General features: G+C 47.1%; 1 protein-coding gene across 1 annotated transcript; it reads left to right on the forward strand.

Annotated features, from left to right (window-relative positions):
- Positions 1-2286: 2286 nt before the first annotated feature.
- ECRG4 (ECRG4 augurin precursor) lies at positions 2287-17111 on the forward strand. Its single transcript, XM_062210041.1, has 4 exons — positions 2287-2439; positions 8948-8995; positions 11195-11352; positions 16719-17111. Exons 1-4 carry the CDS (start codon positions 2361-2363, stop codon positions 16878-16880), a joined length of 447 nt encoding a protein of 148 aa, XP_062066025.1. The 5' UTR covers positions 2287-2360; the 3' UTR covers positions 16881-17111.
- Positions 17112-27849: the final 10738 nt, after the last annotated feature.

A 27849-nucleotide genomic window follows, 5' to 3' on the forward strand; every position in this document is an offset into this window, starting at 1 on the left:
TAGAACTTCCATTTGGTCAAACAATCCCACTACTGGGTATTTATCCAAAAGACATGAAATCATCATATTAAAGAATACCTGCTCCACCATGTTTATTGTACTGCTCACAATTGCCAAGATACAGAATCAACCAGAGTGTTGGGCATATATACACAATGGAATACTCTTCAGCTATAAAAAAGAATGAAATCCTGTCATTTATAGCAAAACGGATGGAAGTGCAGGACATCATCTTCAGTGAAATAAATCAAACACAGAAAGAAAAATACCACATGTTCTCCCTCGTATGTGGAGCTGGTGGCATGATGTAGCAGGTAAAGCCTCCACTTGCAGTCCAGGCATCCCATATGGGCGCTGGTTCGTGTCCTGGCTGCTCCACTTCTGACCCAGCTCTCTGCTGTGGCCTGGGTAAGCAGTAGAAGATGGTTCAAGTGCTTGGGCCCCTGCACCCACGTGGGAGACTTAGAAGAAGCTCCTGGCTCCTGGGTTTGGATAGGAGCAGCTCCAGCCTTTGCGGTCAATTAAGGTGTGAATGTACTCTCTCTCTTTCTCTCCTTTTCTCTCTCTCTCTCTCCCTCTTTCTCTCTCTGCCTGTGCCTCTGCCTCTCTGTGACTCTGCACTTTGAATAAAACGAATAAATGTTTTTTTTTTTTTTTAAAACTCAGTCTGAACTGAAAATGGGGGTCCCTAGAGGCTGGGTGGGGTGGGAAGGATCCAGGCAGCTTGGATTTAAAAAGGTAGAGGCAGCTGGATGGGGTTCATTAATTCTGACAAATATACTAATATGCGATGTTAATGACAGGGGCAGCTGGATATGGTTTACAAATACAGCATACAGTAGAAGATGTTAATAGCAAGGGACAGAGAATGTGGGGTAGGTAGGAACTCTTTGTACTACTTCAGAATTTTTTCTAAGTTTAAAGCTATTCTGGGGGCCGGCGTTGTGGCACAGTAGGTTAATCTTCCGCCTGCGGTGCCAGCATCCCATACGGTTACTGGTTCTAGATCTGGCTGCTCCACTTCTGCTCCAGCTCTCTGCTATGGCCTGGGAAAGCAGTAGAAGATGGTCCAAGTCCTTGGGCCCCTGCACCTGTGTGGGAGACCTGGAAGAAGCTCTTTGTTCCTGGCTTTGGATTGGCACAGCTCTGGCCATTGTGGCCAACTGGGGAGTGAACCGGCGGAGGGAAGACTCTCTCTCTCTCTGCCTCTCCTCTCTCTGTGTAACTCTGACTTTCAAATAAATCAATAAATCTTTTTAAAAAAACTATTCTGGAAGAAACAGTTAAAAGCAAAACCAAAAAAGAGCTGATTCTGCGAGCTTTAGAAATCCAGCTGCGTTTCCTGGAGGGCTCTTCACACAACGACAGGCAGCACCCGCGGCCAAAGGTGTGACAAGGAAGATCCTAGATGAAGCCAAGAGGCAGCTGGCTGAGCTCTGAGCAGCTCTTGGGTGGCGAGGACCCCTGATGGAAGCTCACCTCACCGCCCCTGCAGATGGGGCCTGGAGGTGGTTAGGTAACCTTCCAGGGTGAGCGTGGGTAAGCCGTCCTTGGATCCCTGACACTGCTGGGTGTCCCCTGCGCGTGGACAGGCCTGGTACTGGAAGGGCAGTTTTGCCTTTTTATGGAGCCTCCCTTTAATGTCACGGATTGTCCCGGGAGCAGCGAGAGGCATTGATTTTGCCGACAGCAGCAATGCAGCCTGCTCTGGGTTTCTGGAAAGATGTTTTGCTGAACCGCAGCTCTGAGCCCAGAGTGTGCAGTCTTTGTGAAGTATCACACAACGCAGCTCTGCCAAAGGCATCTTTAAGGGCAGCTCAGCAATCAAGGAAATTCCAAAGGCCGCTTTGTAAGCCAAAGCTGGAGCAAGGATCTGAGGCAGGAGGGAGCGAGATGGGGAAGGCAGTTCTGTGTTCGCGCCAGCAAGCAGAACAGCAGAGCAGTCAGCGCGCTGGGCGCCCGCACGCCGCAAATCCTGCCCTGCTACGCGGCAGGGGCCCCTTCCTTCTTCCCCAGTGCCTCCAGCCCACCCTGGGCCCCTGCAGCCCAGCTGTGTCCTCAGCGCTTTCCCAGCGCCGGCCACGCGTCCCAGCGGCTCCCGGGGGTCCCCAGCATCAGGAGCATCCCTGGCCGCGGCGGGGAGAGGCAGCCGGCCTCAGGGGCGCTTGTTGGCGCTCGGCGCTGTCCCTGGGCCCGTCGCCTGCTGGCTCTGCGCCCACCCGGCGCCCCGCCCCGCAGGAACGCAGGGAGCGCCGGCGGCCGCAGCGCTTACCCTCCTGCGCCCCTGAGCCTCGCGCCCAGTCCTCGCGCGCAGCGGCTCGGCGTGCGTCCCCAGCCCAGCTGTCCGCTGCTCCGCCACCATGGCAGCCTCCTCCGCGCGGCCCGCCGTCTTGGCCCTGACCGGGCTGGCGCTGCTCCTGCTGCTGTGCATGGGCCCAGGTGAGTGGGGACTTTCCAAGGCTGAGCTCTGAAAGTAGGGTGCCTCAGGGTGGCGTTGCCAGGGTGCTCAGGGAGGGAGGCCCGGGGGTGGGGTGCAGGATTAGGGACCCGTCTTCATCCCTGAGAGGGCTAAAGGAGCGATCAGGGCACCAGGTCCAGAGCTGCGCTCTTGTAGGGGCTCACAGCGGTGCGCTGGGGTGGGCAGCGCGAGCAGCAGGGCCGAGTGGAGGGTCTTGGGGGAGGAAGATGTCCGAAGGGTGGGCACCGAGTGTTTCTGGGTTTAAGGGACAAAGGCGCTGCGGGTGATGTAGGCAGGTTGTGCGCCCTGCACCGAGGGGAGGCAAATGGCCCACGCAGGCCACAGAGTTGGGCTTGCTTCCCAGCCTGCTTCTCTGCGGGGTCAAGTTCCAAGCCTGCAAAACAGGGCACAGCCCTCGCACCCCGGACTGGGGGAACAGCTCTCCAAGGAGTCGCGCTGAGCGTCTCCTCCTTCGTGGAGCGCTCCGTGACTTGGCTGAAAGCTTAGAAACTCTGTTCTCTGTAAAAAGTGCATTCAGGGACACACCGGGCACGAAGACGCTTGGGTGTGCGCACACCAGAACCCTCGGGAACACAAGCGGACGCGGTATGGCTTTGTCAGGATGTCACCTTCGGCTGGTGGTGCCTGGCCCCAAGGGTAGAGGAGGTGTTGCGGTGGACGCGCACTTCTTCCAGGCGGGTGTTGTGACCGCCAGACTTCCTGCTGGGGAAGCTGGAGCGGGAAGGCAGGCAGAGCCTTGCCCAGACCCTGGACGGGTGCTTGTCCCATTGCCACGTAGCTGGGCCTTTCTAATGGAAGTAGAAGACCTGCTCTGTTCCTGGTTTCTGTGCTTTGCTTATCCAAACCAGGAGTGGAAAACGGAGCTATAGGTGGAGGGAGGCCGGGGTCTTAATGCAGTAGGAGCTCAGGTGAAGAGGGTTACTGTTCTTTTTTTCTTTCTTTCTTTCCTTTTTTTTTTCTTTTTTTAGGGCTTCAGTATATCGTCTTTTAACATTTTTTATTAACATACAGACCAGATTTCATGTATTTCACAGGTACAGTTCTAAGAAGATAACCATACTTCCCTCCCTCTGTCCTCTCCCTCCCCCAAAGTTCCTCCTTCCCTCCCCTCTTTTCTTTGCATTAATTTTTGCGAAGGAGTAATTTTAACCCACTGTGTAATCACAGGCTTACTTCGCCACTAACCACAATATTCAACAAGTGAAAAGCAGGAATGCCACAGTTGCACAGGAGTGTAAACAAAGGCTAAAAATGACAATCATATCACAACGTGCCTGCTTTATTCCTATACATTTTTTGTATTCTGTATTAACTGGCACATATCAGAGAAAACATACGATCTTTGTCTTTTTGAGACTGGCTTTTTTCACTATGCATAAAGGTTTCCAGTTGCATCCATTTTGTTGCAAATGATAGGTTTTCATTCTTTTTTAATGGCTGGATAGTATTCCATAGTGTATATATACCACATTTTCTTCATCCAGTCATCAGTTGATGGACATCTGGGTTGCTTCCATATCTTAGCTATATATCTGAGCTGTAATAAACACGGAGGGACAGGTAACTCTTTCATATGCTGATTTCATTTTGCTTGGGTCAATTCCCAGGAGTGGGATGGCTGGGTTACTGTTCTAGATCAACCACAGCAAAGCTATTCAGTGATTTCCATTGTATGAATTATCTCATTCCCCCAACTTTTGTTCTTTCTCTTTTTAAAATTTTTTTTTGTTTATTCAAAAGGCAGAGTGACACAGCAACACGTAGAGAGAGATCTCTCATCTGCTAGTTCACTCCCCAAATGCCAGTAACAACTTGGGGTGGACCAGGCTGAAGCCAGGAGCCTGGAACTCCATCCAGGTCTCCCATGGGGCTGGCAGGGGCCCAGGTACGAGAACCCTGAAATGAGAGTTGAGCTGGGGACTCAAACCCAGATATAGGATGTGGGCATCCAAAGCATGTCTTGACTGCTATTGGCCCTCCTGTGTTAAGAAGCATATTCAAGTAAGTAAATCGAGTGAGCACTGGTTATAAGTCATTCATTTTCAGAGCCTATTTTTTAAAAAGATTTATTCATTTATTTGAAAGGCAGAGTTACAGAGAGGCAGAGGCAGAGGCGGAGGCAGAGAGAGAGAGAGAGAGAGAGAGAGAGAGAGAGAGAGAGAGAAGTCTTCCATCCACTGGTTCACTTCCCAAATGGCTTCAATGGCTGGAGCTGTGCCAATCCAAAGCCAGGAGCCAGGAGCTTCTTCCAGGTCTCCCACATGGGTGCAGCCACCCAAGGACTTGGACCATCTTTTACTGCTTTCCCTGGCCATACCAGAGAGATGGATTCGAAGTGGAGCAGATGGGACTCGAACCGACACCCATATGGGATGCCGGCACTGCAGGTGGTGGCTTTACCTACTACACCACAGTGCCAGCCCCAGAGCCTGTTATTTTAATTTAGTTTATTCCAAGAACTTAGTGATAGGATTTGATTAACATGTTATCATCACAGAGCTGAATGTGAATGTTCTTAGGGCAGGAAATGAAAATCTTCATATGGAGTCCCAAGTGTGGGTCTTTATGATAGCCAAAAACATTTTTTAAAAAGATTTACTTATTTAAAAGGTGGGGTTACAGAGAGAGAGAGAGAGAGAGAGAGAGAGAGAGAGAGAAATTTCCACCCATTGGTTCACTCTAAATGGCCACAACAGCTACATCTGGACCAGGCTGAAGCCGGGAACCAGGAACTCCATCTGGATTTCCAAAGACATTTAATGGAGAAGATGATCATGGAACCTCCTTGATTAACATATTCATAGTTAGTATCTTCGAGGGGGCATCATAAGAGTCTGCCAGGACTGCGTGCCAGGGAACCGGATGGGCTCAGTTCAGGAGAGTTTATTACTGCAGCCTAGCAACATTGATAATTCATGATGTGGGACTTAGCCACGCTTTTCAGTTGTCGAGCTGAGATTCAGTGGATCTCTCATGACACACACTTGCTGCAAGCAATTGCAGCCTCATTGCAAAGGCCCAAACCCCCATGTCTATTTCCACATCAGACACTTCCTTCATTAATAGTTAAGCACTTTTACAGAAGGCAAACAGATGGAGAGGCAATACTTAATTCTGTGTATGCTACCCTGTGAGTAGTGTAGAGCAACAAATGTTAGGATACTAATGAATCCTAATATTATCACCAAAGAACATAGCTGTCTGCCTCAGCAAATGTTTTTTCAGGATTTCTTCATTGATTCAAGGTTGTAAGAGCAGTCCCACCCGCGTCTCATCAAATAATCCCCTCTGTAGCCGGGTCAAGTGCTCAGCCCCATTGATTTATACTCCAATGCCTCCAGCAACTCTTGATCAGAACCTTTTGTGGCCACTTGTTCTATTTTGAATATTATTTATTTGAAAGGCAGAGTGACAATGAGACACACACACACACACACAGAGAGAGAGAGAGAGAGAGAGAGAGAGAGAGAGAGAGAGAAGGAAGGGAGGGAGATCTTCCACCTACTGGTTCATTTCCCAGATATATCCCATAGCCAAGGCTTGTCCAGGCTAAAGCCAGGAGCCAGGAACTCCATCTGGGTCTCCCTTGCAGATGGAAAGAACTCAAGTAGTTGAGTCATGTTCTGCTGCTTTCTCAGGTACATTAGCAGAGAGCTGGATTGGATGAGATGCTGAAATCCCCATCTGCAGCTTAACCTGCTGTACCACAATGCACAATGCCAGAACCTCATTTGTTCTTTTTTTTTTTTTAAAGATTTATTTATTTTTTTGAGAGTCAGAGTTACAGAGAGAGAGAGAGAGAGAGAGAGAGAGAGAGAGAGGTCTTCCATTCATTGGTTCACTCCACAAATGCCACAATGGCTGGAGCTGTGCCAATCTGAAGCCAGGATCCAGCAGCTTCTTCTGGGTCTCCCACATGGGTACAGGGGCCCAAGCACTTGGGCCATCTTCTGCTGCTTTCCCAGGCCATCAGCAGGGAGCTGGATTGGAAGTGGAGCATCCAGGACTCGAACCAGGGTCCTTATAGGATACTGGTGCTGCAGGTAGAGGCTTAACCTACTATGCCATAGTGCCGGTCCTGTTCCATTTTGAGTGACAGCCCAAATGTGAGAAAACTTGCTTTATGGCCTAATCTTTGGGCCCAGTGGCCCGTTAGAGCCCGTTAGAGCCATCTCCTCTGGGAGATTCCTCTAAGTTAAACACCTAACCACCTATAATTTTCTTCTTTTATAAGATACAGTTGGGTCCTAGTCTGCCCTGGACACTCTTTTGGCCAACAACTCTGATTTTTTTTTTATCACCTTCTTCAACTGAGATGAAACTGAACCAAAAGGTAGTGTGGTGGTCTGCTCAGAGTGGTGATGGAACAGATTTGTCAAGTACAGTCTTCTCTTGGTACCCATAAGGACTTGGTGTCAGGACCCCCATGGGGTCTGTAGAAGCTCAAGTCCCTTCCAGAAAATGGGGTAGTATTTGCATATAACCTGTGCAACCTTCCCCTATACTTTAAATCCTCTCTAGACTACTTATAATTCCTGATACAATGTCAATCTATGAAGTCACTGTTACCCTGAAGTCTGTACGTGTTCAGTGCACACACAGGAGACAGGAGGTGAACCCTGCAGCCAGATTGCAGCTGCTTTGTGAACAACCACCTCACGGTGGACTGATCTAAGATAACACAAGCCACTGCATCTCTGTCACAGGCTGCTGCACACTGCACTGGTGTCTTTGCTTGCTATCCAGCAGATGCCCAGCCCTCCTTTGCAAGATGCTGGGACTGCAACCACTTATGCATGGTCCCTAGAGATTCTTCCGAGTCATTCCCATGCTATTAAACTTCTAAGACCAGGGTGACCACATAATTTATCACACAAGTTGGAACACCTTTGAGAGACAAATGAAAGACTGTCATTGATGGATAACCATCCATCAATACCATTATACCATTATACCATCCCAGGTATAATCTGGGACAGTCCTTGGAGAGCCAGAAAGAGTCCTTGGAGCCCTATGAACCATGAGGCAGGCCTTTGAATGGAAATTAGGTTTAGTGACTTCTAGCAGGTTCCCTATTCCAACCTACAGCCAGGACCAGCAGGCTCCTTTAACGGCACAGTCCGTCTGATGGCAGTCGGGCAGCAGTCACACTCGTGTGCCTAGCAGGGGAACAGTAGATGACTGTGGCCTGTGTGGAACACTTGGGTTCAGAGGCATTCAAGTTCAAGTTGTATAAACACAGCAAAGCATGCCTGCAAGTAGAGTTCAGCTAGGGGCAGCCAGAGTGTGACTCTTGGCTATGAATCTCCTCTCCCCACTCCGTCCATCCAATTACATAGTCAATTCTTTAAGTGGGTTTCTTTTTTTTAATTTCCAGGGTTATTAATGTGCAGTTGACAAATCAAGCTGGGATTTTAAATCTTACTTGGGTCACAACAGTTCTGAGAGTATGGCAAAAGCTATGGTTCCATTCCCAGAATATTGTACCTTTGCAAATACAAATGCAGATTTCCATCCCTTTCCACCCCCACCGGAGCCCAGCTATGGACTGAGAGTGGCAATCCCAGGCGAGGAGGTGGGCACCGCCGTCTCAGTGCAACCCAGTTCCTTACTCCTGCAGGTGCTCACGGCTTGGGATGCCAGGGATGTTTTCCCAGGGGCTTTGGGCTCACCCTTCCTGAGATAAGCCTTATTCCTGTGTGCAGTGTTAAGGATTAGAGGCCTCCAGAGATCCTCAAACCAGGTTACTGGGAAGAGAGGCAGGGTGTTCTATCAGACCAGAGGTGTTATTTCTATTAAAATGGGCTGATTTGAAACTCTTTTAAAAATGAGTAGAAATAACAGCAAAGGAGACCAACAATGCTTATTGAGGTGGATCGGGGCAGCTATGAAACTGGGCTGAGTGTTTAGAGAGCTGCATTGTGTCGTTGGCTCATTTTTGCCCACCTCGGCCTCACAGCACTGCTCTGTGTGTTCTTGTCCTTTCTTACAGGGACATCAGCCCCTGGATGTCACCCTCAATCTCATGTGTTGTCATCTTGAGATCCTTAACACAGTCTATCTGTGTGTTCCCAAATAAACTCACATTTGGGGGTTCTGGGTGGATGTGCATTTGGGGGATACTATTCAACCAATGACATCAATGAAGTGAGAGTCTGAAGGGGGTACAATCGGCAGATGGCTGGCCCTTAAAATAAGACCTAAGGGCTAAAGGAACAATGTCCCTTTTCCTAGGGGACAGCTCCAATTGTAATGCCCTTGGTCCACCATATCATTGTCACCAGTGTCAGCAACTGGCAGCCTCAAGTGTCTTTCCTGTAGGATGCTGAATGCAAGAAGCATTAAATACAGTAGCTACCGAATCAAGGCAGGAGCACGCTGTTCTTTTTTCGAACTCTGATTTGGACCTTTCATATATCAAAGAATAGCATGCAACTTTAAAACTGATTTTGATTTTCAACCTTCTAGGTGGCATAAATGGAAATAAACTCAAGTTGATGCTTCAAAAACGAGAAGGTAAACATACCCCGCATGGATAAGGGATGCGTTCCCACCAGGGTGGAGAGGAGATGGTAAGATGGTAATAGCAACTGTGCTCCCTAGAGGCGTGTGTTTGGGAAGTCAACAGTGTTTATTCTTCCAAAGGTCAGCAGATCTGAGGGCCTACTCTGTGGACACGTGGCGTGGTATATTTTATTAGATAAATATTAGTGCCAGTCAATGTTTGGAGGTGTTTCTCTGAAAACTGTCAGCGGTGTTTCTTGAAAACTGTCTCAAAAATCAAAGAAACAGTACTCCAGTGTTAAGTGCAGAGCACTTCAGATATGGCTCTAAGTTTAGACCATATCCCTTAGAACTCAAAACAACCCAGCTGCAGGGCCAAGACGTGGCACCCCATAGATCTGGTCAGCTAGAGGCGAGAGGCCGTTTATATGGGGAAAACCTTTTGTTGCTCACTTCCGTTGTGGCGAATGTGGGACACAACAGTAAGATGTCATCCAGATAGAACAGTCTGGAAGTCACAGAATGTGTTGGGGTCATCGGTTGGGTCAATGAGCCCCATGGTGTGGGTAGGTGAACGTGGTCTTCCCCTCCAACACACAGGTGAAGGCCTGTAACATGCCTTAGAGAGCAGAAAGTGTGGTCCCATTTCTGATGTGGCCATTTAATTGTTTCTTTTTTTTTAATTTTTTGACAGGCAGAGTGGACAGTGAGAGAGAGAGACAGAGAGAAAGGTCTTCCTTTTTGCCGTTGGTTCACCCTCCAATGGCCGCCGCGGCTGGCGCGCTGCGGCCAGCGCACCGCGGTGATCCGATGGCAGGAGCCAGGTGCTTCTCCTGGTCTCCCATGGGGTGCAGGGCCCAAGGACTTGGGCCATCCTCCACTGCCTTCCCGGGCCACAGCAGAGAGCTGGCCTGGAAGAGGGGCAACTGGGACAGAATCTGGTGCCCCGACCGGGACTAAAACCCGGTGTGCCGGCGCCCAAGGCAGAGGATTAGCCTAGTGAGCTGCGGCGCAGGCCTAATTGTTTCTTCTTTCCCCTCCCAGTTTATGGAGGATTTGACCTCTGCTTTTCAGGTGGGGCACTTGAGCACCTGCTGCCATATTTATGCCCCTTAGGGATCTCCCGACAGATGCCTGAGCACAGGCAGCTCCTTCTAGCTTCAGGGATGCCCAAAGGGAGCTCCCAGCATCCTTTCCAGCTCTTCCTTGGGGCCTGGCCTGTGGTGGCTCTGAGGGTCCCCGTCCATGTGACAGGTGGCCGAGAGAACATCACCTTAAGGAAGCCCAGGGTTGAGTGACTCTCATGGGGCCATCCTGTTTTAGGTGAGCAAATTGCTATGATCATGAACCCAAGGGGTGCATCCCATAGCCTTTACTCAGTTTAATTCAAGAAACATACATTGAGTACCTACTGCATACAAAACAGTGTCACAGACCCCCGAAGAGGTTGTTACCACCCTGTGAGATTTCCCCACGTGATCATCAATGCATCAGGCACCCGCTTCCTTCATCCCTTGCATTCTTTGTAACAACACCAAACCGGGAACTGTCCGTCTGGTTTTGTAGATGGAGTGGCAGGGGCTCAAAACCAGCCAGTGGAGGCAAGTCCAAGGTCATGGCTGCTTCTCCAAAATGGCTCTGTTTCTACAATTGGGACTGTGATGGAAGATGTTAGAGGAACGGTGTCACAGCAAGGGTCAGCACCCTTCAAGACTCAATCCATGCAGCCCAGGGAGGGTGCTGGTGTGAGAACCTGGCTGCACTGGGTCCACCACTCTAGTTCTCTGTTCTCACACACTTTCCTAAGCAAGCATGGCCCTCGCTTGTTTGCATGGAGAATGGGTACACACACTGTCTATGTGTGAGACAGTAGACATCTCATTCTGTTCCTGACCGCAACCCTGGGGACAGGCCACCAGCTCCTGGTGTATGAGCAGCTGGAGATGATCTGCATTTCCTTTCTATCCTGAGAATATAGACATTGAACTTGAACCCAGCCTGTGCTTCTCTATATGTCTGCGGCCAAGTGGGAGGCCTGGAAACCAACGGTATGCAGCTGTGTTTTATTCCACGCATCTAAGAACCAAGTCTAGAGCTGAAACCATCCTGTGCGTGGCAGGCAGGGGTGGGAGACGGGGTTGAATAGCGATCCACTCCAATAAGCCCAGAAATCATGCTTTGTACTTTGGGGGGCGGGGTTAACTGTTTCAGCACTTGCTCCAGCGAAGACAGAAGTGGCTGTTGATGAGAACAAAGCCAAAGAATTCCTCAGCAGCCTGAGGCGTCAGAAGCGGCAGCTGTGGGACCGGACCCGGCCAGAGGTGCAGCAGTGGTACCAGCAGTTCCTCTACATGGGCTTCGATGAAGCGGTGCGTGTGCTTGGCTACAGGCCCCTGCTGCCTGCCTGGCAGACCTGGGGGGCACAGAGGCCTGGCTTGGGGAAACAGGGCCCAGGAAGTGAGGCTTTGCAGTTTATTCCCCAGGCGCTGGATTCCATGGCATCACGTGGAATCCTGCATCAGAATATGTTTGGAAGCCAGAATCCAGAGAAGCCACTGGTCAAAATTCACTGAGAATTAAACTTTTTTAGGAGGCCATTTTTTAAAGAAGCTGTTTTTTTTTTTTTTTTTTTTTTTTTTTTTTTTTTGACAGACAGAGAGAAAGGTCTTCCTTTTTTGCCGTTGGTTCACCCTCCAATGGCCGCTGTGGCTGGTGCGCTGCGGCTGGCGCATCGCGCTGATCCAAAGCCAGGAGCCAGGTGCTTCTCCTGGTCTCCCATGCGGGTGCAGGGCCCAAGCACTTGGGCCATCCTCCACTGCACTCCCGGGCCACAGCAGAGAGCTGGCCTGGAAGAGGGGCAACCGGGATAGAATCCGGCACCCCAACCGGGACTAGAACCCGGTGTGCCGGCGCCGCAAGGCAGAGGATTAGCCTGTTAAGCCACGGCGCCGGCCAAAGAAGCTGTTTTAAAAAGATTTACTGTCATTTGAAAGGCAGAGTCAGAGAAAGAAAGAGAAAGAGAGAGAGAGAGAGAGACCTTCCAATCATTGGTTCAGTCCCCCAGTGGCCTGAATGGGTGGGGCTGGGGCCAGGCTGAAACCAGGAGCCTGGAACTCTATCCTGGTCACTTGGGCCATCTGTTTCCCAGGTGCATTAGTAGGCAGCTGGATTGGAAGTGGAGCAGGACTTGAACCAGCACTCATATGGATGCCTGAGTCACAGGTGGTGAACTGACCCACTGTGCCACAATGCTGGCCCCTAGGAACTTTTAAAACTTTTCTGGGCATTCTTAAAATGACTCAACAGCCAGAAAAACAAGCCTGGTGCAAGGACCTTTGAGGATAATGGAAAGAGATGAAAAGTGTGTGTGTGTATGTGTGTGTGTGTGTTTAAAGCTGGGTCTTTGCATGTGTTTTGGGAAAAGTTTGTCACAGTTCGTGTCCTAGGCAGCATTAGTAGACAAAGTAAGTGAATTAAGGGAAAGGCATATTGGATAAGTGTGTTTTATAATCATAGACTCGCAACTGGGATATACGTACAGGCAAGACAGTAGCACCAATGGAATCCCAGGTTCTGTCTGCACACTCGGTATGGGAGAGCGTGGGGGAGAATACTTAGCTGACTTACCCCAGGCAGGCAGCAGCATCTCCATGTGGGTACCTGGAAGTGTTTTTCCAATCACTTGATTCACATAGACGGTACAAACAAAACGCTGATTGGGTAAAAACAGGAAAACTCTTTCAACACATCATTTTTATTGGCTGCACAGGATGAAAGCATGTGGCTGCATCATAATTTCCTTCCCAATCCTAATCACTGAACAGATTAGTTGTTTTGTAAATGTCTTTTGTTATTCAAATGTATATGTAAGGGTCCTGAAAATTCTGGAAACTGGAATTAAAAGATATGTTTATTTTGGTGCCAAATAATTTTAGGATTCATGCGTAGTTTTTTCATACTGTGCATTTTCCAATGACTTCTGGAAGAGGTCTCATAGGCATGGATATCAAAAATGTTTACATCAAAATAAATGTATCTTTTAATTCCATTTTCCACAAACATTTTGAAATTTTCCTGTACGTTATTATTATTATTTGTTCAAACAGCTAGCCAAACTCCTGTCTGGGCATGAGTCTAAATCCTTTTTTTTTTTTTAAGATTTATTTATTTGGAAGTCAGAGTTACACACACATACACAGAGAGAGAGAGAGAGAGAGAGGGAGAGAGAGAGAAAGAGAGAGTCTTCCATCTGCTGGTTTACTCTCCAGTTGGCTGCAACATCTAGAGCTGTACCCATCCGAAGCCAGGAGCTAGGAGCTTCTTTCAGGTTTCCCACGTGGGTGCAGGGGCCCAAGCACTTGGGCCATCTTCTACGGCTTTCCTAGGCCTTAGCAGAGAGCTGGATCAGAAGAGGAGCAGCTGGGACTAGAACTGGCGGCCATATGGGATGCCGGCACTGCAGGCAGAGGCTTTACCCGCTGGGCCACAGCACCGGTCCCGACTCTAAATCCTTGTTGAATGAACATTCACTTATCATTCACAACACAAAGGCAGGTACTGTGTCTCAGCATACGGTTTGTTCCTTACTTAGGACTACAGTCTGCCCAGTGAGGTTTCTGGGGCAAAGGCAGAATCACCTCTATGGGTTTTTTTTTTTTTTAGATTTTATTTATTTATTTGAGAGGTAGAGTTACAGACAGTGAGACAGAGCATCTGCTGGTTCACTCCCCAAATGGCTGCAATGGCTGGAGCTGCACTGATCTGAAGTTTATCCGAGGATAAACCTACTGCACCACAGCGCCAACCCCATTCTATGGGTCTTATTTAAGTGGTGTCAGTGCACAGTCCTAGTTCAAGAGTTTTCAGCAGCATCTGGTGTTCTCACTGAAAATTAAAAATATATAGGGTTGGGGCCAGCGTTGTGGTGTAGCAGGTAAAGCCACCGACTGCAGTGCTGGCATCCCATATGGGTGTTGGTTCAAGACCCAGCTGCTCCACTTCTGATCCAGCTCACTGCTGTGGCCTGGGAAAGCAGTGGAAGATAGCTCAAGTCCTTGGGCCCTGCATCTGTGTGGGAGACCCAGAAGAAACTCCTGGCTCCTGGCTTCGAATTGGCGCAGCTCCGGTCATTACAGCCAACTGGAGAGTGACCAGCAGATGGAAGACCTCTTTCTCTCTCTTTCTCTCTGCCTCTCCTTCTCTCTCTGTGTAACTCTTTCAAATAAATAAATAAATCTTAAAAAATAAGATAGCGCTCTCTCTCTCTCTCTCTATATATATATATACATATATATATAGAGGAAGGAGGGGATTCAAAAAGTTCATGGAAAATAGAATGAAAAGACGATGCAAGTTTTCTATGAGTTTATTTATTTTTAAATTTGAGAGGCCCAGAGAGAGAGAGAGAACGAGCGAGTGAGCTTCCATCTGCTGGTTCATTTCCCAAATGCCTAACAGCTGGGGCTGGGGCTGGGCCAGGGATGAAGGCAAGCTCCAGGAATGCAATTCAGGGGTCTCCCACCTGGGTGGCAGGACTCCATTATTTGAGCCATCAGTGCTGCCTCTCAGGGACTGCATTAGCATGAAGATGGAATCAGGAGCCAGAGCCAGAGGATCAAACCCAGATACTCGGATGTGGGATGCAGGTACATTTACCAGTAGGCTAAACGGCTGCTCCTCCAGGGAGCTTTTAGAAATTCCCTCCTATATTTACTTATTTGGTAGATAAAAATAATGCTACATCATCTTTAGTAATTTGCATTTCTTTGATGACCATCAGTAAAATGGGCATTAAGAGGTTTTTTTTTTTTTTTTTTTTTTTTTTTAAGTACATGAGAAGTAGAGTTAGAGAGGGAGAGACAGAGAGAGAGAGCGAGGTCTTCCATCTGCTGGTTTACTCCCCAGATGGCCGCAATGGCTGGAGCTGAGCCCATCTGAAGCCAGGAGCCAGGAGGTTCTTCCGGGTCTCCCATACACATGCACGAGCCCAAGGACTTGGGCCATCTTCCACTGCTTTCCCAGGCCATAGCAGAGAGCTGGATGGGAAGTGGAGCACATGGGACTCTAACCAGTGCCCATATGGGATGCCGGCACTGCAGGTGGAGGCTTAGCCCACTATGCCACAGCGCCAGCCCTGGTAATCAGAGTTTAATTTGGGGAAATGGCTAAAATAATGTCCATGATAAAGCCAGAAGAAAAATGAGGATCACTTAAGATAATAACTAAAAATTCTCAGGACTAAAGGAAATTCATCCAAATGTCCCTAGTTGTAGTCTTGGACAGTGGAATTATATGGTCCTCTTTTTGACCTGCTGTCACCCACAGATTTTAAAACATGTAAGCCTGCATTATTTCTGTATTTATAATCACCTTTTAAATTTATGGAAAATATGTCAAAGAAGCCACTTTCTGGAGGCAGAAGGTGAGGGAGTGCTTAGGAGATGAGAAAGACGCCAGGTGCGGCAAACACAAGTGAGGAGCAGGCATCTCGCTCTCCTGCATGGCATGAGTCCCTCCACTCAGCCAAAATGGAAGACCACTGGGCCACAGAGACCTTGATAATGGGCAAAGCTGGAGAGTCCTGCCTCGGAATTCTCAAATACAGATACCCCCGGATGTACCATGGAAACCTGCTCTGGGTTACATCTCTAGAAACCCATTTTAAGTTGAAGATATTCTAAGTGGAAAATGCATTTAATGGCTGAGCAGCAAAGCATGCTGTGGCGAGTGTGGGTGGTTTCCCTGGTGACCACAGGGCTGCCCATGAGCTGGGGGTGCTGCTGCTCAGCCACTGCCCAGCATCGCCAGAGAGGATCGGACCACACTGCAGTAGCCCAGGGAAAGACCCAATCTGAACATGCCACGTTCACTTGCTCCTGAATGTCTAGCACCATGAAGTTAAAGCACTGTAAGTCAGGGACTGCCTGCATTCATTAGTGTTCACTGGATCTTACGAAAACGAACATAGATTCCTAAGACCCAAACACCAGGAGGCATGGAGGGACACCTAAGAATGCATTTCCATCACCTGCAGTGATCTGGATCCAGGTGAGCCCGGGCCACATGCTGAGGACAGCTGGCCCTGCTTCCCCCTCCCAGGCTGTCATTGTTGGCTCCCGCTCCTGGCCCTCGCACTAAATCTCTTACCACGTCCTGAACATGGGCGTGAGTGCAAGGCTGAATTCATCTTTCACAGTAGTCTCCCCTATAAAGAACAGATGAATAGGCCAGTGCCTATTCATAGGAGTTGCTACCAGAGCTATCTTAAATGCCTTCTCGCAGAGCCGTGTGAAGACAGGGCACCCTTTGAATTCAGCCAACATTTATTAGGCATGTGCTATGTGCAGTACGGTGTGTGAGGCAGCAATGGGATGGGAAGGTAAGACAGTGTCTGCCATGATGAGGTGTCCAGTGCCCCCTGTTCCTGCATTTGGCAGATGTCCATTTGATTTACCAAAAAGAGAGAAAAATGCTTAAGTCTGGGGCACACTTGGAACCAGTATGGCAGAAGAGGTCCAAGGTATAGCCATGGGCTCCTTTGGGGGGAAACAGTTGTTATCAGTACTCTCCAGCTGGCTGTGTTGACCTCTGGGCGCAAGAATTCAATAACGGGGAGTTATTCCTAGTGTTGAGTTGTTGATCACTGAAGGAAAAGCACCTGAGACAGTCACAGGTGAGACACAGGTGGAGGGGAGTATGCATCCTTCAATGTGCTCTCATTCCCTCTCTTCTCCAGAAATTTGAAGATGACATCTCCTACTGGCTAAACCGAGATCGGAACGGACACGACTACTACGGCGACTACTACCAACGTCACTACGATGAAGACTCGGCAATCGGCCCCCGGAGCCCCCACAGCTTCAGGCATGGTGCCAGTGTCAACTACGATGACTACTAGGCCTACTTGACACACTGTGGACCGGAAACCAACAGTGTCTGTCTTCACGGCTCTCCTGATGCCTTATCCTATTGGGTTTCTGCCGGGCTTGATCTCCGCAGATCTTTTCTACCTACTTTGACCACAACCAAAGAGTTAAAACCAAGAATATAAGTGCCTTTTGATAGTTCATGCAAAGTCCCTAATAATGTGTCTATCTCATTTCAAAATAGAAATAAAAAGCATTTTGTTAAAAAGAACAGTCTCAGAACTCATTTGGGTGAAGATTGAATTGGTGACATTTCTCATTCCCTCAAGGTTTTGAAGTTGAAGCATCCTCTGAGAAACATCTCCCTGATTTGAGACCAGGAATGCTCAGCCCACCCAGGCAGACCACAGTCTGCAGCATGATGCCTTCAGCTAGTCACGATCCATCTTCACTGAGGAGGGCGTCTGGCCTATTGGTCAGGATGCCCACCTTCCCTATGGGAGTTGCTGGGTTCCATTCCCAACTCTAGATTCCTGCTATTGCCGACCCTAGGAGACAGCAGTGATGGTTTATGTTCCCAGATTCCAGATGGAGTTCCTGGTTCCTGGCTTTGGTCCCAACTGGCATATGTCCCAGGCATTTGGAGAGTGAACTAACAGATGAGAGCTCTCTGCCTCTCAAGTAAATAAATTCTTTTTTTTTTTTAGTGGTCTAAATAAATACTTTCATTTAGTGTTCTATACTAAATGCAGAAAAATACAGTTGAATTTACTTATGGCTTAGTTCATTCTCACCACTTGGTAGGCATTTCAGAGCTTCCCTAGATCAGACCCTAAGCTAGAGCTGGGCCCAGCTTCATATTATCCAGAAAAATGAAGGGCAACTTAAATCAAACCCTTGAAGTTTGGTTGATTTCAGAGCCACCCCCATAATTTAAAAATTATAGAGTAAATCTTCATTCAATTAATTCAAGGGAGATTTAAGAATGCAATTTGCCAATAGCTTGAGTAGATGTAAGAAAGGAAAAGTGGTGTTAGGGTTGGGGAGAGGGAGAGAGAGGGAGAGGAAAGTGGGAAGAAGATGTAGAGGGAAGGGAGAATCTGAGCCGTGACTGATGGGAGGAGTCTGGCCTTGGCCGTGTGCTACCTACAGAACCATCCCCATGACCCTTCTCCCAGTCCCTGGCAGCCACCATTTTTCTGTCTTTGTGATCTGACGACTCTGGTACCTTGCATGAGTATAGTCCTACAGTGTTTGTGTTTTCACTCAGCCATGGCATCTTCCAGGTTCACCATGTGGTGGGATGTGTCGGAATTCCCTTCCTTTTTCTGGCAGAATCTGCTCCTTTGAATGTTTGTGCCACGTTTTGTGGATCCACTCATCTGTCAAAACACTGCTGTCCCTTCCATCATTTGGCCTCTATGAATCACGCTGCTGAGAAGAAAGGAGTGCAAACATCCCTCTGCCTTCCTGCTTGCAGTTTTTGTTTATAATTGTTGGATTCTGTGTAAATCTAGGCTTGAGTTTTTGAGGAGCCATGCTGTTTTCCAGAAAGTTCTACCATGTTGCATCCCCTTAATACTTCCGTTTCTTTCTCTGACGACCCCGGTCTGACCCAGACCCCAGGGATTGTTACAGAGTAAGGAAGGAAGAGTATGAAGGACATCTTTGCTTCATCCCTAATCTCGAAGGGAGCGTTCCTGCTCCCTCTTAGCTATGTTTGCTGCATGTTTTTAGTATATATTCTTTTTCAAGTTAAGAAAAACTCTGACAAAAGGCAACAAGTGCTGGCAAGAATGTGGAGAAAAGGGATTCCTTGCATGCTCTTGGTGGGAATGTACATTAGTGCAGTAATTGTAAGAAAGAACAAAGATTCCTCAAAAAACTGAACTAGTAACTACGTATGACCCAGCAATCTCACTACTCCAAAGGAGACGAAATCACTCTTCTGATGAGACTCATGCTTTCTCATGCATTCACAATAGCCAGAAAATGGAGACAACCAAGTGTCTACTCATTGATGAAAAAAATGTGGCAAATAAACGCCACGGAATACTACTTAGCATTAAAAATGGATGACATCTGGTCATTTGTGACAACATGGATGGAAATGTAGGCCACTATGTTAAGTGAAATGGGCCAAGCACAGGAACATAAGTATTACATAATCCCAGTCATATGTAGAGCCTCATAAAGTTATTCTCTCAGAAGTTGCCAGTAGAGTGATGGCTACCAGAGATTGGGAGAGAGGAGGGAAGGAAGAAAGGTTGATTAAGGGTACTAAGTTACACTTAGAGAGGAGTAAGAAGTTCTGGTGTTCTATTGCAAAGTAGGATGACCATAGATAATGATAATATACTGGACATTTTTTTTTAAAATTTTTTTTTTAATTTTTGACAGGCAGAGTGGACAGTAGAGGGAGACAGAGAGAAAGGTCTTCCTTTATGCCATTGGTTCACCCTCCAATGGCCGCCGTGGTAGGCGTGCTGTGGCCGGTGCTCTGCACTGTTCCGATGGCAGGAGCCAGGGGCTTATCCTGGTCTCCCATGGGGTGCAGGGCCCAAAAACTTGGGCCATCCTCCACTGCACTCCCTGGCCACAGCAGAGAGCTGGCCTGGAAGAGGGGCAACCGGGACAGGATCGGTGCCCCAACTGGGACTAGAACCCGGTGTGCCAGAGCCGCAAGGCGGAGGATTAGCCTACTGAGCCGTGGCGCCGGCCTGGACATTTTTCTTAAAAACAAAAAGCTGGAAGAAAGGATTTTAATGTTTTCACCATAAAGCAATGATAAACATTTGAGGAGATAGATATGTTTACCTGATTTGGACATTATGCAATGTATACATACAACAAAACAGCACATGGTATCCCATAAGTATGTATGGTTTTTGTATGTCACTTAACATTTTTAAAAAATATTAATATATTTATCATATGGGTGTTGAATTATATTTTTCTTTATTGAGATAACATTTTTTGTGGACTTGCTGAGGTTGATTGGTGATTCTATGAATAAAAACTCCAATATTAGTCAATTAAATGGCTGGAGAAGCCTAACTTAATCATGATGTGTCATCTTCTTTACTGTTGCGTCCACGTTCATGACCGAGATGCACATTAACAAGGAACTGGAATTGAGTGGAGCTGGGACTCAAATCCAGGTGCCCCAACAGGGGATGTGCTGTCTCAAGCTGCACTCTGCCTTTGTGCCAAATGTTTGCTCCAACTGTTTTCTTTTGTATAATTTGTGTACACACGGTAGGAATCAAATGCTCTCTTTCCTGAATGTTTAGTAGCATTTACATAAAGCCACTTGACTGTGTTTTCTTGCGATTGATAGTATTTATCTTACAGTGAAATGATCATTCATTTTCACATCCGCTTTCAGCCTGCTCTGCTGAGTCCTACATTTCTAGGCAGTCATTGGTTGTATCAATGTGCTGAAGTGTGTCCAGAGTTGTGTTGGACATCCTTCTGTTTTTCTTGGTGGCATCTGTGACTGTGTTTTTTTTCCCATTCCATTTCATGTGGGTCTTTTAAAAAGAATGAATTATGTCTTTCCCAATACACAGTTTAGGCTTTGCCAATCTTTTCTTTTGTGCATTTCTATTTATTGTGAATTTCCATTCTTGTAACTTCCTTTCTTCTACGTCTGTAGGTCTTGGATTTAATTAGATCTTAGCTATATTTTGAGCCTTGCAAGGCAAGACCTTCGTGTTCTAACTTCCCTTCTGAGGACTGGGTTCCATGAATTTGATGTGAAGAATAAGATGGTAAAATCTTTTAGTTCAGTTATGATTTCTCCTTTGACCTCTGAGCTGTGTTACTAAATTTTTAAGTGAATGGATTTTCCTAATTATCTTGTTGTCTTTGCTTTCTAACTTAATTGCATTGTGGTAAGAAATATGGTTTAGCACCTCCAGATCCTCTGAAGTGTATTGCGTGCAGCTTTATCTGGGGGTGTGTCAACCTCAGCAATGGTGCCACATGTGCCTCAAAGGAATGTGTCTTTTCCAGATGCCGGATCAGTTAAATCCCTGAATTCAATCCTAGTAGCTGCACTGTTCACATTTTCTATTTTCTTACTGATTTTTTTTGTTTCTCCTGATCTACCAATTAGATCAAGAAATGTTAAAATCTCCTACTTTGATAATGGATTTGACATTTTCCGCCTTTTTGACTCTGGGGGTCTAGTTTTATACATTATGAGTCTATGCACTTATATGGTATTTGTGTGGTAAATACAAATTTAAAATAAATTTTTTTTTTCAGAAAATGGAATCATTTATGTAGCAAATTTCCTTATTTTGAGTAATACTGTTTGCCTTTCCATTGATGTTCATGAGTATTATTGCCTCCTATTAATATGTTCCTCATCTATTTTCTTTAAATATTTATTTATTTGAAAGAGTTACACACAGAGAGGAGAGGCAGAGAGAGAAGTCTTCCATCCATTGGTTCATTTCCCAATTGGCCGCAACAGCCGGAGCTATGCCAATCTGAAGCCAGGAGCCAGGAGCTTCCTCCGGGTCTTCCCACGTGGGTGCAGGGGCCCAAGGATCTGGGCCATTTTCCACTGCTTTCCCAGGCCATAGCAGAGAGCTGGATCAGAAGTGGAGCAGCCGGGACTCGAACTGGTGCTCATGTGGGATGCCTGGACTGCAGATAGCTGCTATACCTGCTATGCCACAGCGCCGGTCCCCTTCATCTATTTTTTACATGATTTGGCCTTTAATTTTTCTGTGTCTTAGGTGTGTTTATTATAAAGGTTGCATTATCATTTCTAAAATAGAGCAATTAAAGCTGCAGCTGGAGAATTTAGTCGACTTATGCTTACTGTGGTTAGTAATTTGTTCTATTTCTCACATCACATTTTGAACTTTTGATTTGTCACACTGTACTTCTTTCCTTCCGCCTCTCTTCTCTCATGACTGTTTGGTTTCTCTTTGCTCATTGATTCTCTTCCCTCTACTTTCTTTGAAGAGGTCTATTCTATTAGTGTTTGCTCTATTTAATGCAATAACAGCTACAGGTGATTTCCTGGACAGCACCTGGGCCTTACAGTTCCCTATCTAACTTTCATAACTAGGTGTTTTAACTCTAGCCAAAGTGTCTTTGGTTCATAATTATTGGTCGTTTATGGACTATCACTCATTATTTCTTTAAATGCTGTTTCTTTCCAGAATATCATATTCAAAAGTATGTAAATTTCAATTATATTTTTCATTTATTTTTCAAATACACTTTGTTGTGTCTCCCCTGCTCAAGTTTCTCTTTTATTGCTTTGAGTTTATAAAATGCATTTATTTCTCATTTCCAGTATCTGAGGTATTTGTGGTTCTCTTCTGCCTGCCAACCATGGTTTCTCACTCATGGTGTCTCGCCTCCTTGGTTTTATGTAATTTCTGACCATGATTCGTTTACTTTGGAACTTCGTTTTTAAGAAGTATTTGAAGCCTGAGTCAACTTCGGTTCCTCCAGATAGCACTTGCCTTTTATCTTGCTAGTGGCTTGCGGTGCAGTGTGGTTTACCAGTTGATTCAAAATTCTGTGTCGTGGATTTAGAGACCACACAGGGACGCCTTGTGCTTACTGTTCTGATGGTGCCCTCTCCACTCTCCTATCCACCCTCACCCAACCCAAGCTCGAAAGAAAACGTCTCGCTGCCCCATCTGTGTGGTGGATTTGTTTCTCATGAGTCAGCCCCAAGGCAGACGCTTTTAGGGGCTCAGTTAGATGCAGGGTAGTCTGGCTTGGGCTATCTCCCCTGTCCTGAGCCCTGTGCAGCCTTCAGAGACACCTTCAAGCAATAGTTGGCTTTCCCTTTAGTTTGGGTCTCTGCAGATTCCTTGCACCCCCCCCTTTTTTTTTTAAATCATCAAGGTTATGCTTCCAAAAAGACACACAATTGTCCATCAGTTTCCTTGGAAGATTGATTCCAGGGTCCCCTGGAGATACCAAACTCTTTGGATGTGAAGGTCTCTTAATAAAATGGTATAATATTTGCGTCTAACTTAGGCATGGCTTTCTGCATGCTTCAGTCATCTCTAGACTACTTATAATATCTAACACAATGCAAATGCTATGCAAATAGATGTTCTCCTGTAGCGTTCAGGGAACAACTGCACCTGCTCAGTCCAGACACAGTTTCAAAACTATTTATATATTTGATCCATGGTTGGTTGAAATCCATGGACAGAATCCATGTTGGTAGAACATGTGGACATGAAGGGGTGACTACAAATGAATATATTTATATACATAAAGTCACATTCGACATTTCACTTGCTTCCCATTGGGAAATTTACTTGGGCTATCTAATCTGTTAGACTACTGGGAATGAAACTCCTATTTGGCTGTTTATCTCAAATAAAAACACAAACACTCCTAGGTATCTCCTCTAGGAAAAACATTTTAAAAAAATAATTAATTAAACTTATTTGAGAGGCAGAGAGAAAGAAGAGTGGGAGAGGAAGAAGAAGAGGGAGAGGGAGAGGGAGAGGGAGAGGGAGAGAGAGAGAGAGAGAAAGGGAGGGAGGGAGGGAGGGAAGGAGGGGTGGAGGGAAGGAGAGAGGCGGGGGGAGAGGGAGAGAGATATATGCCCACAATAGCCCAGACTGGGCCAAATGGAAGCTGGGAACACAATTCAGGTCCCCTGTGTGGGTGACAGGAACTCAATTACTTGAGCCATCATGGTTGCCTCCCAGAGTCTACATTAACAGGAGTTGGAGCTGAGTACTGAGCCTGGGCATTCTATATGGGACATGGACATCTTAGTTTCTTAATTGCTAGGCCACCAAATGCCTGGCCCTGTGTGTTGGGAATTCAATTTCCAATACAACAGTGCTGAGAGGTGATTAGGTCATGAGGGCTCTGCTCTTGAGAATGGGTCAAGGTCATTATCACAGAGTAGGTTTGTTATAAATGTACAGTCGGCTCTTGCTCACACACTCTCTTGCCCTTTTTGCCTTCCACCATGGGATGATGTGGTATGAAGGCCCTTGCCAGATGGCAGCCCCCTGATGTTGGACTTCCCAGCCTCCAGACCGCTAAGAAGCAAATTTGTTCTTTATCACTGATCCAGTCTGTGGTTTCTGTTAGAGCGGCATAAAATGGACCGAGACAAAGGATTTTCAGTACAATTCCTGTAGTACACCCAGAGTGAAGGTTTTCAATTATCCATTAGAAAACAAGATTTACTTATTTCTTTATTTATGTGGAAAGCAGATACAAAGAGGGGAAGAGACAGAGAGATCTTTCACCCAACGGTTCACTTCCCAAATGGCCACAACAGCCAAGTCTTGGACAGGCTGAAGTCAGGAGCCAGGAACTCCATCTGGGTCTCCCACATGGGTGGCAGGGGCCCACACACTCGGGCCGTCTTCTGCTGCCTTCCCCGGCACATCAGCAGGAAGCTGGATCAGAAGCAGAGTAGTTGCATTCGAATTGGCACTCAAATGGGATGCCAGCACTGTGAGCGGCAGCTTAACCTGCTGCACCACAACACTGTCCCCTGGACTATTCTTAAGATAGAGATGGAACATGTTGACCTTCCCATGAGAGTTGGCCCCAGCTCACCGCCTCAATTTCTTCTGTCCTCAATCCTCTCACTCTACACTTCAGTTACCCCTGCCTTTCCGTCCAAGAGCAGGCCACACTACTCTCTAGCTCTGGAAGGCTCCCCACAGGTTTCTGGTTAACTCCCAGACTTCCTTCAGTGCTCTGTGTTGTCGACACCCCTGCCCAGTTCTCCTGGGTCAGCTTCCTGTCCTCGGCTCTGATCCAGCACCCTAGTGCCTTCCTTTAGAAAGCTGTCGTGCATGACTGATGGACATCTCTCATCCTGCTGGACTGTAAACCCCGGGACAGAGATCCCTTCTGTCTTTGCTCACTCTCAAATCCCCTGGGCCTAGCACAGAGCCTGGCAGAGAAAGTGCACTTTCTTATGTGTTGGCAGAGCCTACACAAAGGAAGGGAAAATGTGACTGGGTTTTATTTTTACAAACGAAGAAAGTCATGGCCAGAGAGGCTGAATGACAGACACCCCTAGGATACCAAATGAATTAGGAATGCAACAGGGACACTAACTTAGATTTGGGGAGTCTTTTCCATACCACATTATTCCCCCACTTCCCCAGGATATGCACCCCCTGTGTCAGCTCACTCACCTCCCACCATCCTGCCTCTTCCCTCCAAAGTACGCCTCTTGGGCATAGAGTCCTGAGCCTATGCTCATCTTGGAAACAGCCAACTCATGCTTTCTTCCTTGCAATCTGTGTACCTGGCAACCAGCTGGCTTCCGAGCAGTACGTTGTGACCAAGGGTGCAATTGCAAGCCAGTTCAGCTGCAATGTTCGTTGGAAGTTGGTCAGAGGCCCTTGACCACATACTTTTCAAATCATCTCATCCTTTTAAAATCAACAAATGCTGTATTCCCCTAGAGTTCTGATATACTCTCTAGAATCTTGAAAAATAGCCATTAAAAAAAAGATTTATTTTATTTGTTTGAAATGCAGAGCTAGAGAGACAGGGAGAGATGGGGATGGGGGAGGGAAGAGAGGGAGAGGGAGAGAGAGAAAGAGAGAGATTGAGCTTCCATCTGTGGTTTCACTCTCGAAATGGTCACAATGGCCAGGACTGGGCCAGACCAAAGCTACAGTTTCATCCTGGTCTCTCACATGGGTGCAGAGGCCCAAGGACTTAGGCCATCTTCCAGGGCTTTACTAGGCACATTAGCAGGGAGCTGGATTGGAAGCAGAGCAACCTGGACTCCAACTGGTGCCCATATGGGACACCAGCATTGCAGGTGGCAGCTTAATCTGTTATGCCACAACACAGGGCTCCCAAAACAACCATTTTTATATAAAGCGGATTCTTTTAAAAAGGATAAAAAAATTATAAAATGATACTAATAGCTTAAGAATGAAAGCAGGAGCGTCTATGCCCAGGTATTGCCATATTTCTTCCCTTCCTTCAAATCCTCTCTTTTGGAAACACAAGATGGAGTAGGGGCCCTCTAGGTGAGGGTGACCTGACCGCCCAGGGCAGCCCATGCTGGGGACATCGAGCCTAGAAGGGCAGAGTCCAGGGACTGGCTTGTTTGCTCATTTTCCAACATCTGAAGGGCTATCAAGAGAAATCAGTTTTTGTCTTGTTCTTAGAGAGTCCCAAGGGCCCAACCAGGACCCAGGAGTGGTTGCTCCTTGAGTCTGAGTTTAGCTCAACCTTGACTATGAGAACACCCTGCTTCCCTGAGAGCTTCCAGCAGCGTGAGTGAACATTTGTCAGAACTGTTTACAGAAACTTCTAAGTTTCTGAAGTTTGAGACCGTGGGAAAGCAAACAGCATGGTTCTCGCACAACAGCAGCTCCCTTCCCCACCTCTGCCTGCCAAGCCTTTATGAAGAGAACCTAGCACCAGATCCCTCGCAGCTGTCACTGACAGTTTCCCTTAGATAAAACTAACAGCACCAGGCAGGAGGGACTGGGGACAGGAAGAGCTGGTAGAGATAAAAGGCACCCAGTGCTGCCTCTCAGGCTGGAGGAGTCAGTGGCCTTGCTCATAATGAGGGCAGGAATTTTTCAGTGGTGCACTTAGCTACTCTGCTTCCCCTGTCATGTTTATTTCAGCCCACAGGACAAACAGTGTGCATTCAGGGAAAAGGGATTATAAAGAGCTGTGTCTTTCCCTTTGAAGTACATTTTGAAGGCCGAAGACACCTGATTAAGAAGGCCGAGGAGAGAGAGAGGAAAACTGACACCCTGCTGATCTCATCAGGTCACGATGAAACCGAGCAGCAGCGGTGCAGGCACAGTGGCTATGAATTAAGCAAGCGTGGCTGGGGCCGGTGATGTGGTGCAGCAGGTTAAGCCTTTGCTTGTGAAGCCAGCATCCTATATTGGAGCACTATTTTGAGTCCTGGCTGCTCTGCTTCCAATCCAGCTCCCTGCTAACGCACTGGGAAATCAGCTGACGATGGTCCAGATACTTGGGCCACTGTCACCCACATGGGAGACCTGGAAGAAGTTCCTGGCTCCTGGCTTCGGCCTGGCCCAGACCTGGCTGTTGCAGCCATTTGGGGAGTGAACCAGTGGATGGAAGATCTCTCTGTCTCTTCCCCTCTCTGTAGCTCTGCCTTTCAGATAAATTCATCTTGAACACACACACACACGCAAGAAAGTGGGGCAGAGTTTGCCACACACGATCTGCACTGTCCATCAGTGAAATTCAGGACTTTGCTGCTGCTGCTGTCACACTGAGCTCTCTCCTATGTTTCCTTCTTACTGAGAAACTAATCGTGAAAACACACTGGGCAGCGTGCCAGAGTGCATGGTCAGGCATCTACTCCTGAGGAAGCCCCAGCGAGTGGCTCCTGGCTGCACTGACAGATGAGTTCCTCCTCCTGCCATCAGAGCATTTGGCTAACGGGGTAAGCATGACCTTTCCGTCGGCCAGCTGACTCACACCGCTCTGCTCTGGGAAGGAATAAAGGACTATTAGCATAATTTCCACCTCACATCTGCATACTACATCACCTCAGCCTCACTGTCACCTTTCAAATGGCAAAGTCAGGTGTTATCACCTTTGCCCTGGTGTTTTTTTTTTTTTTTTATCTTCAATGACAGGTTTCTATTTCATGAATATTTAATGAGTGATATTTCAGTGTTAGTGATTATTCATGATTCACACAGACTCCTTTTCAATGCTTATTAAGTTTTTCTCCCTTTGTTTAAAAATAAAAACACTTTTCAAAACCGAGATTTGTCAGGAAGATGGCACAGGGCATAAAGCACAGACTATGATCTAGCCTCATTTTTCAGCATCATTTGATAGGATCATAAAATTTTTTTTTAGCCTATTAAAATGGTGAATTATACTGATAAAAATTCTCAATTATTGAGGCAGTCTTGCATCCCTGGAATAAGCAGCACTTCACGGTACGTAATTCTTTTTATATATTGCTGTCTTCAATTTGCTGAGATTGTATTAAAACTCTTTACC

The sequence above is a fragment of the Lepus europaeus genome, chromosome 13 (assembly GCF_033115175.1).
Source record: "Lepus europaeus isolate LE1 chromosome 13, mLepTim1.pri, whole genome shotgun sequence".
Classification (NCBI taxonomy): domain Eukaryota; kingdom Metazoa; phylum Chordata; class Mammalia; order Lagomorpha; family Leporidae; genus Lepus; species Lepus europaeus.

Excerpts from the sequence above, each read along its gene's own strand:
- ECRG4 (XM_062210041.1), top strand. The coding sequence starts at position 2,361 with ATGGCAGCCTCCTCCGCGCGGCCCGCCGTCTTGGCCCTGACCGGGCTG. Across the intron at positions 2,440-8,947 it reads GCTGCTGTGCATGGGCCCAG|GTGGCATAAATGGAAATAAA; the intron begins GTGAGTGGGGAC and ends TCAACCTTCTAG. Across the intron at positions 11,353-16,718 it reads ACATGGGCTTCGATGAAGCG|AAATTTGAAGATGACATCTC; the intron begins GTGCGTGTGCTT and ends TCTCTTCTCCAG.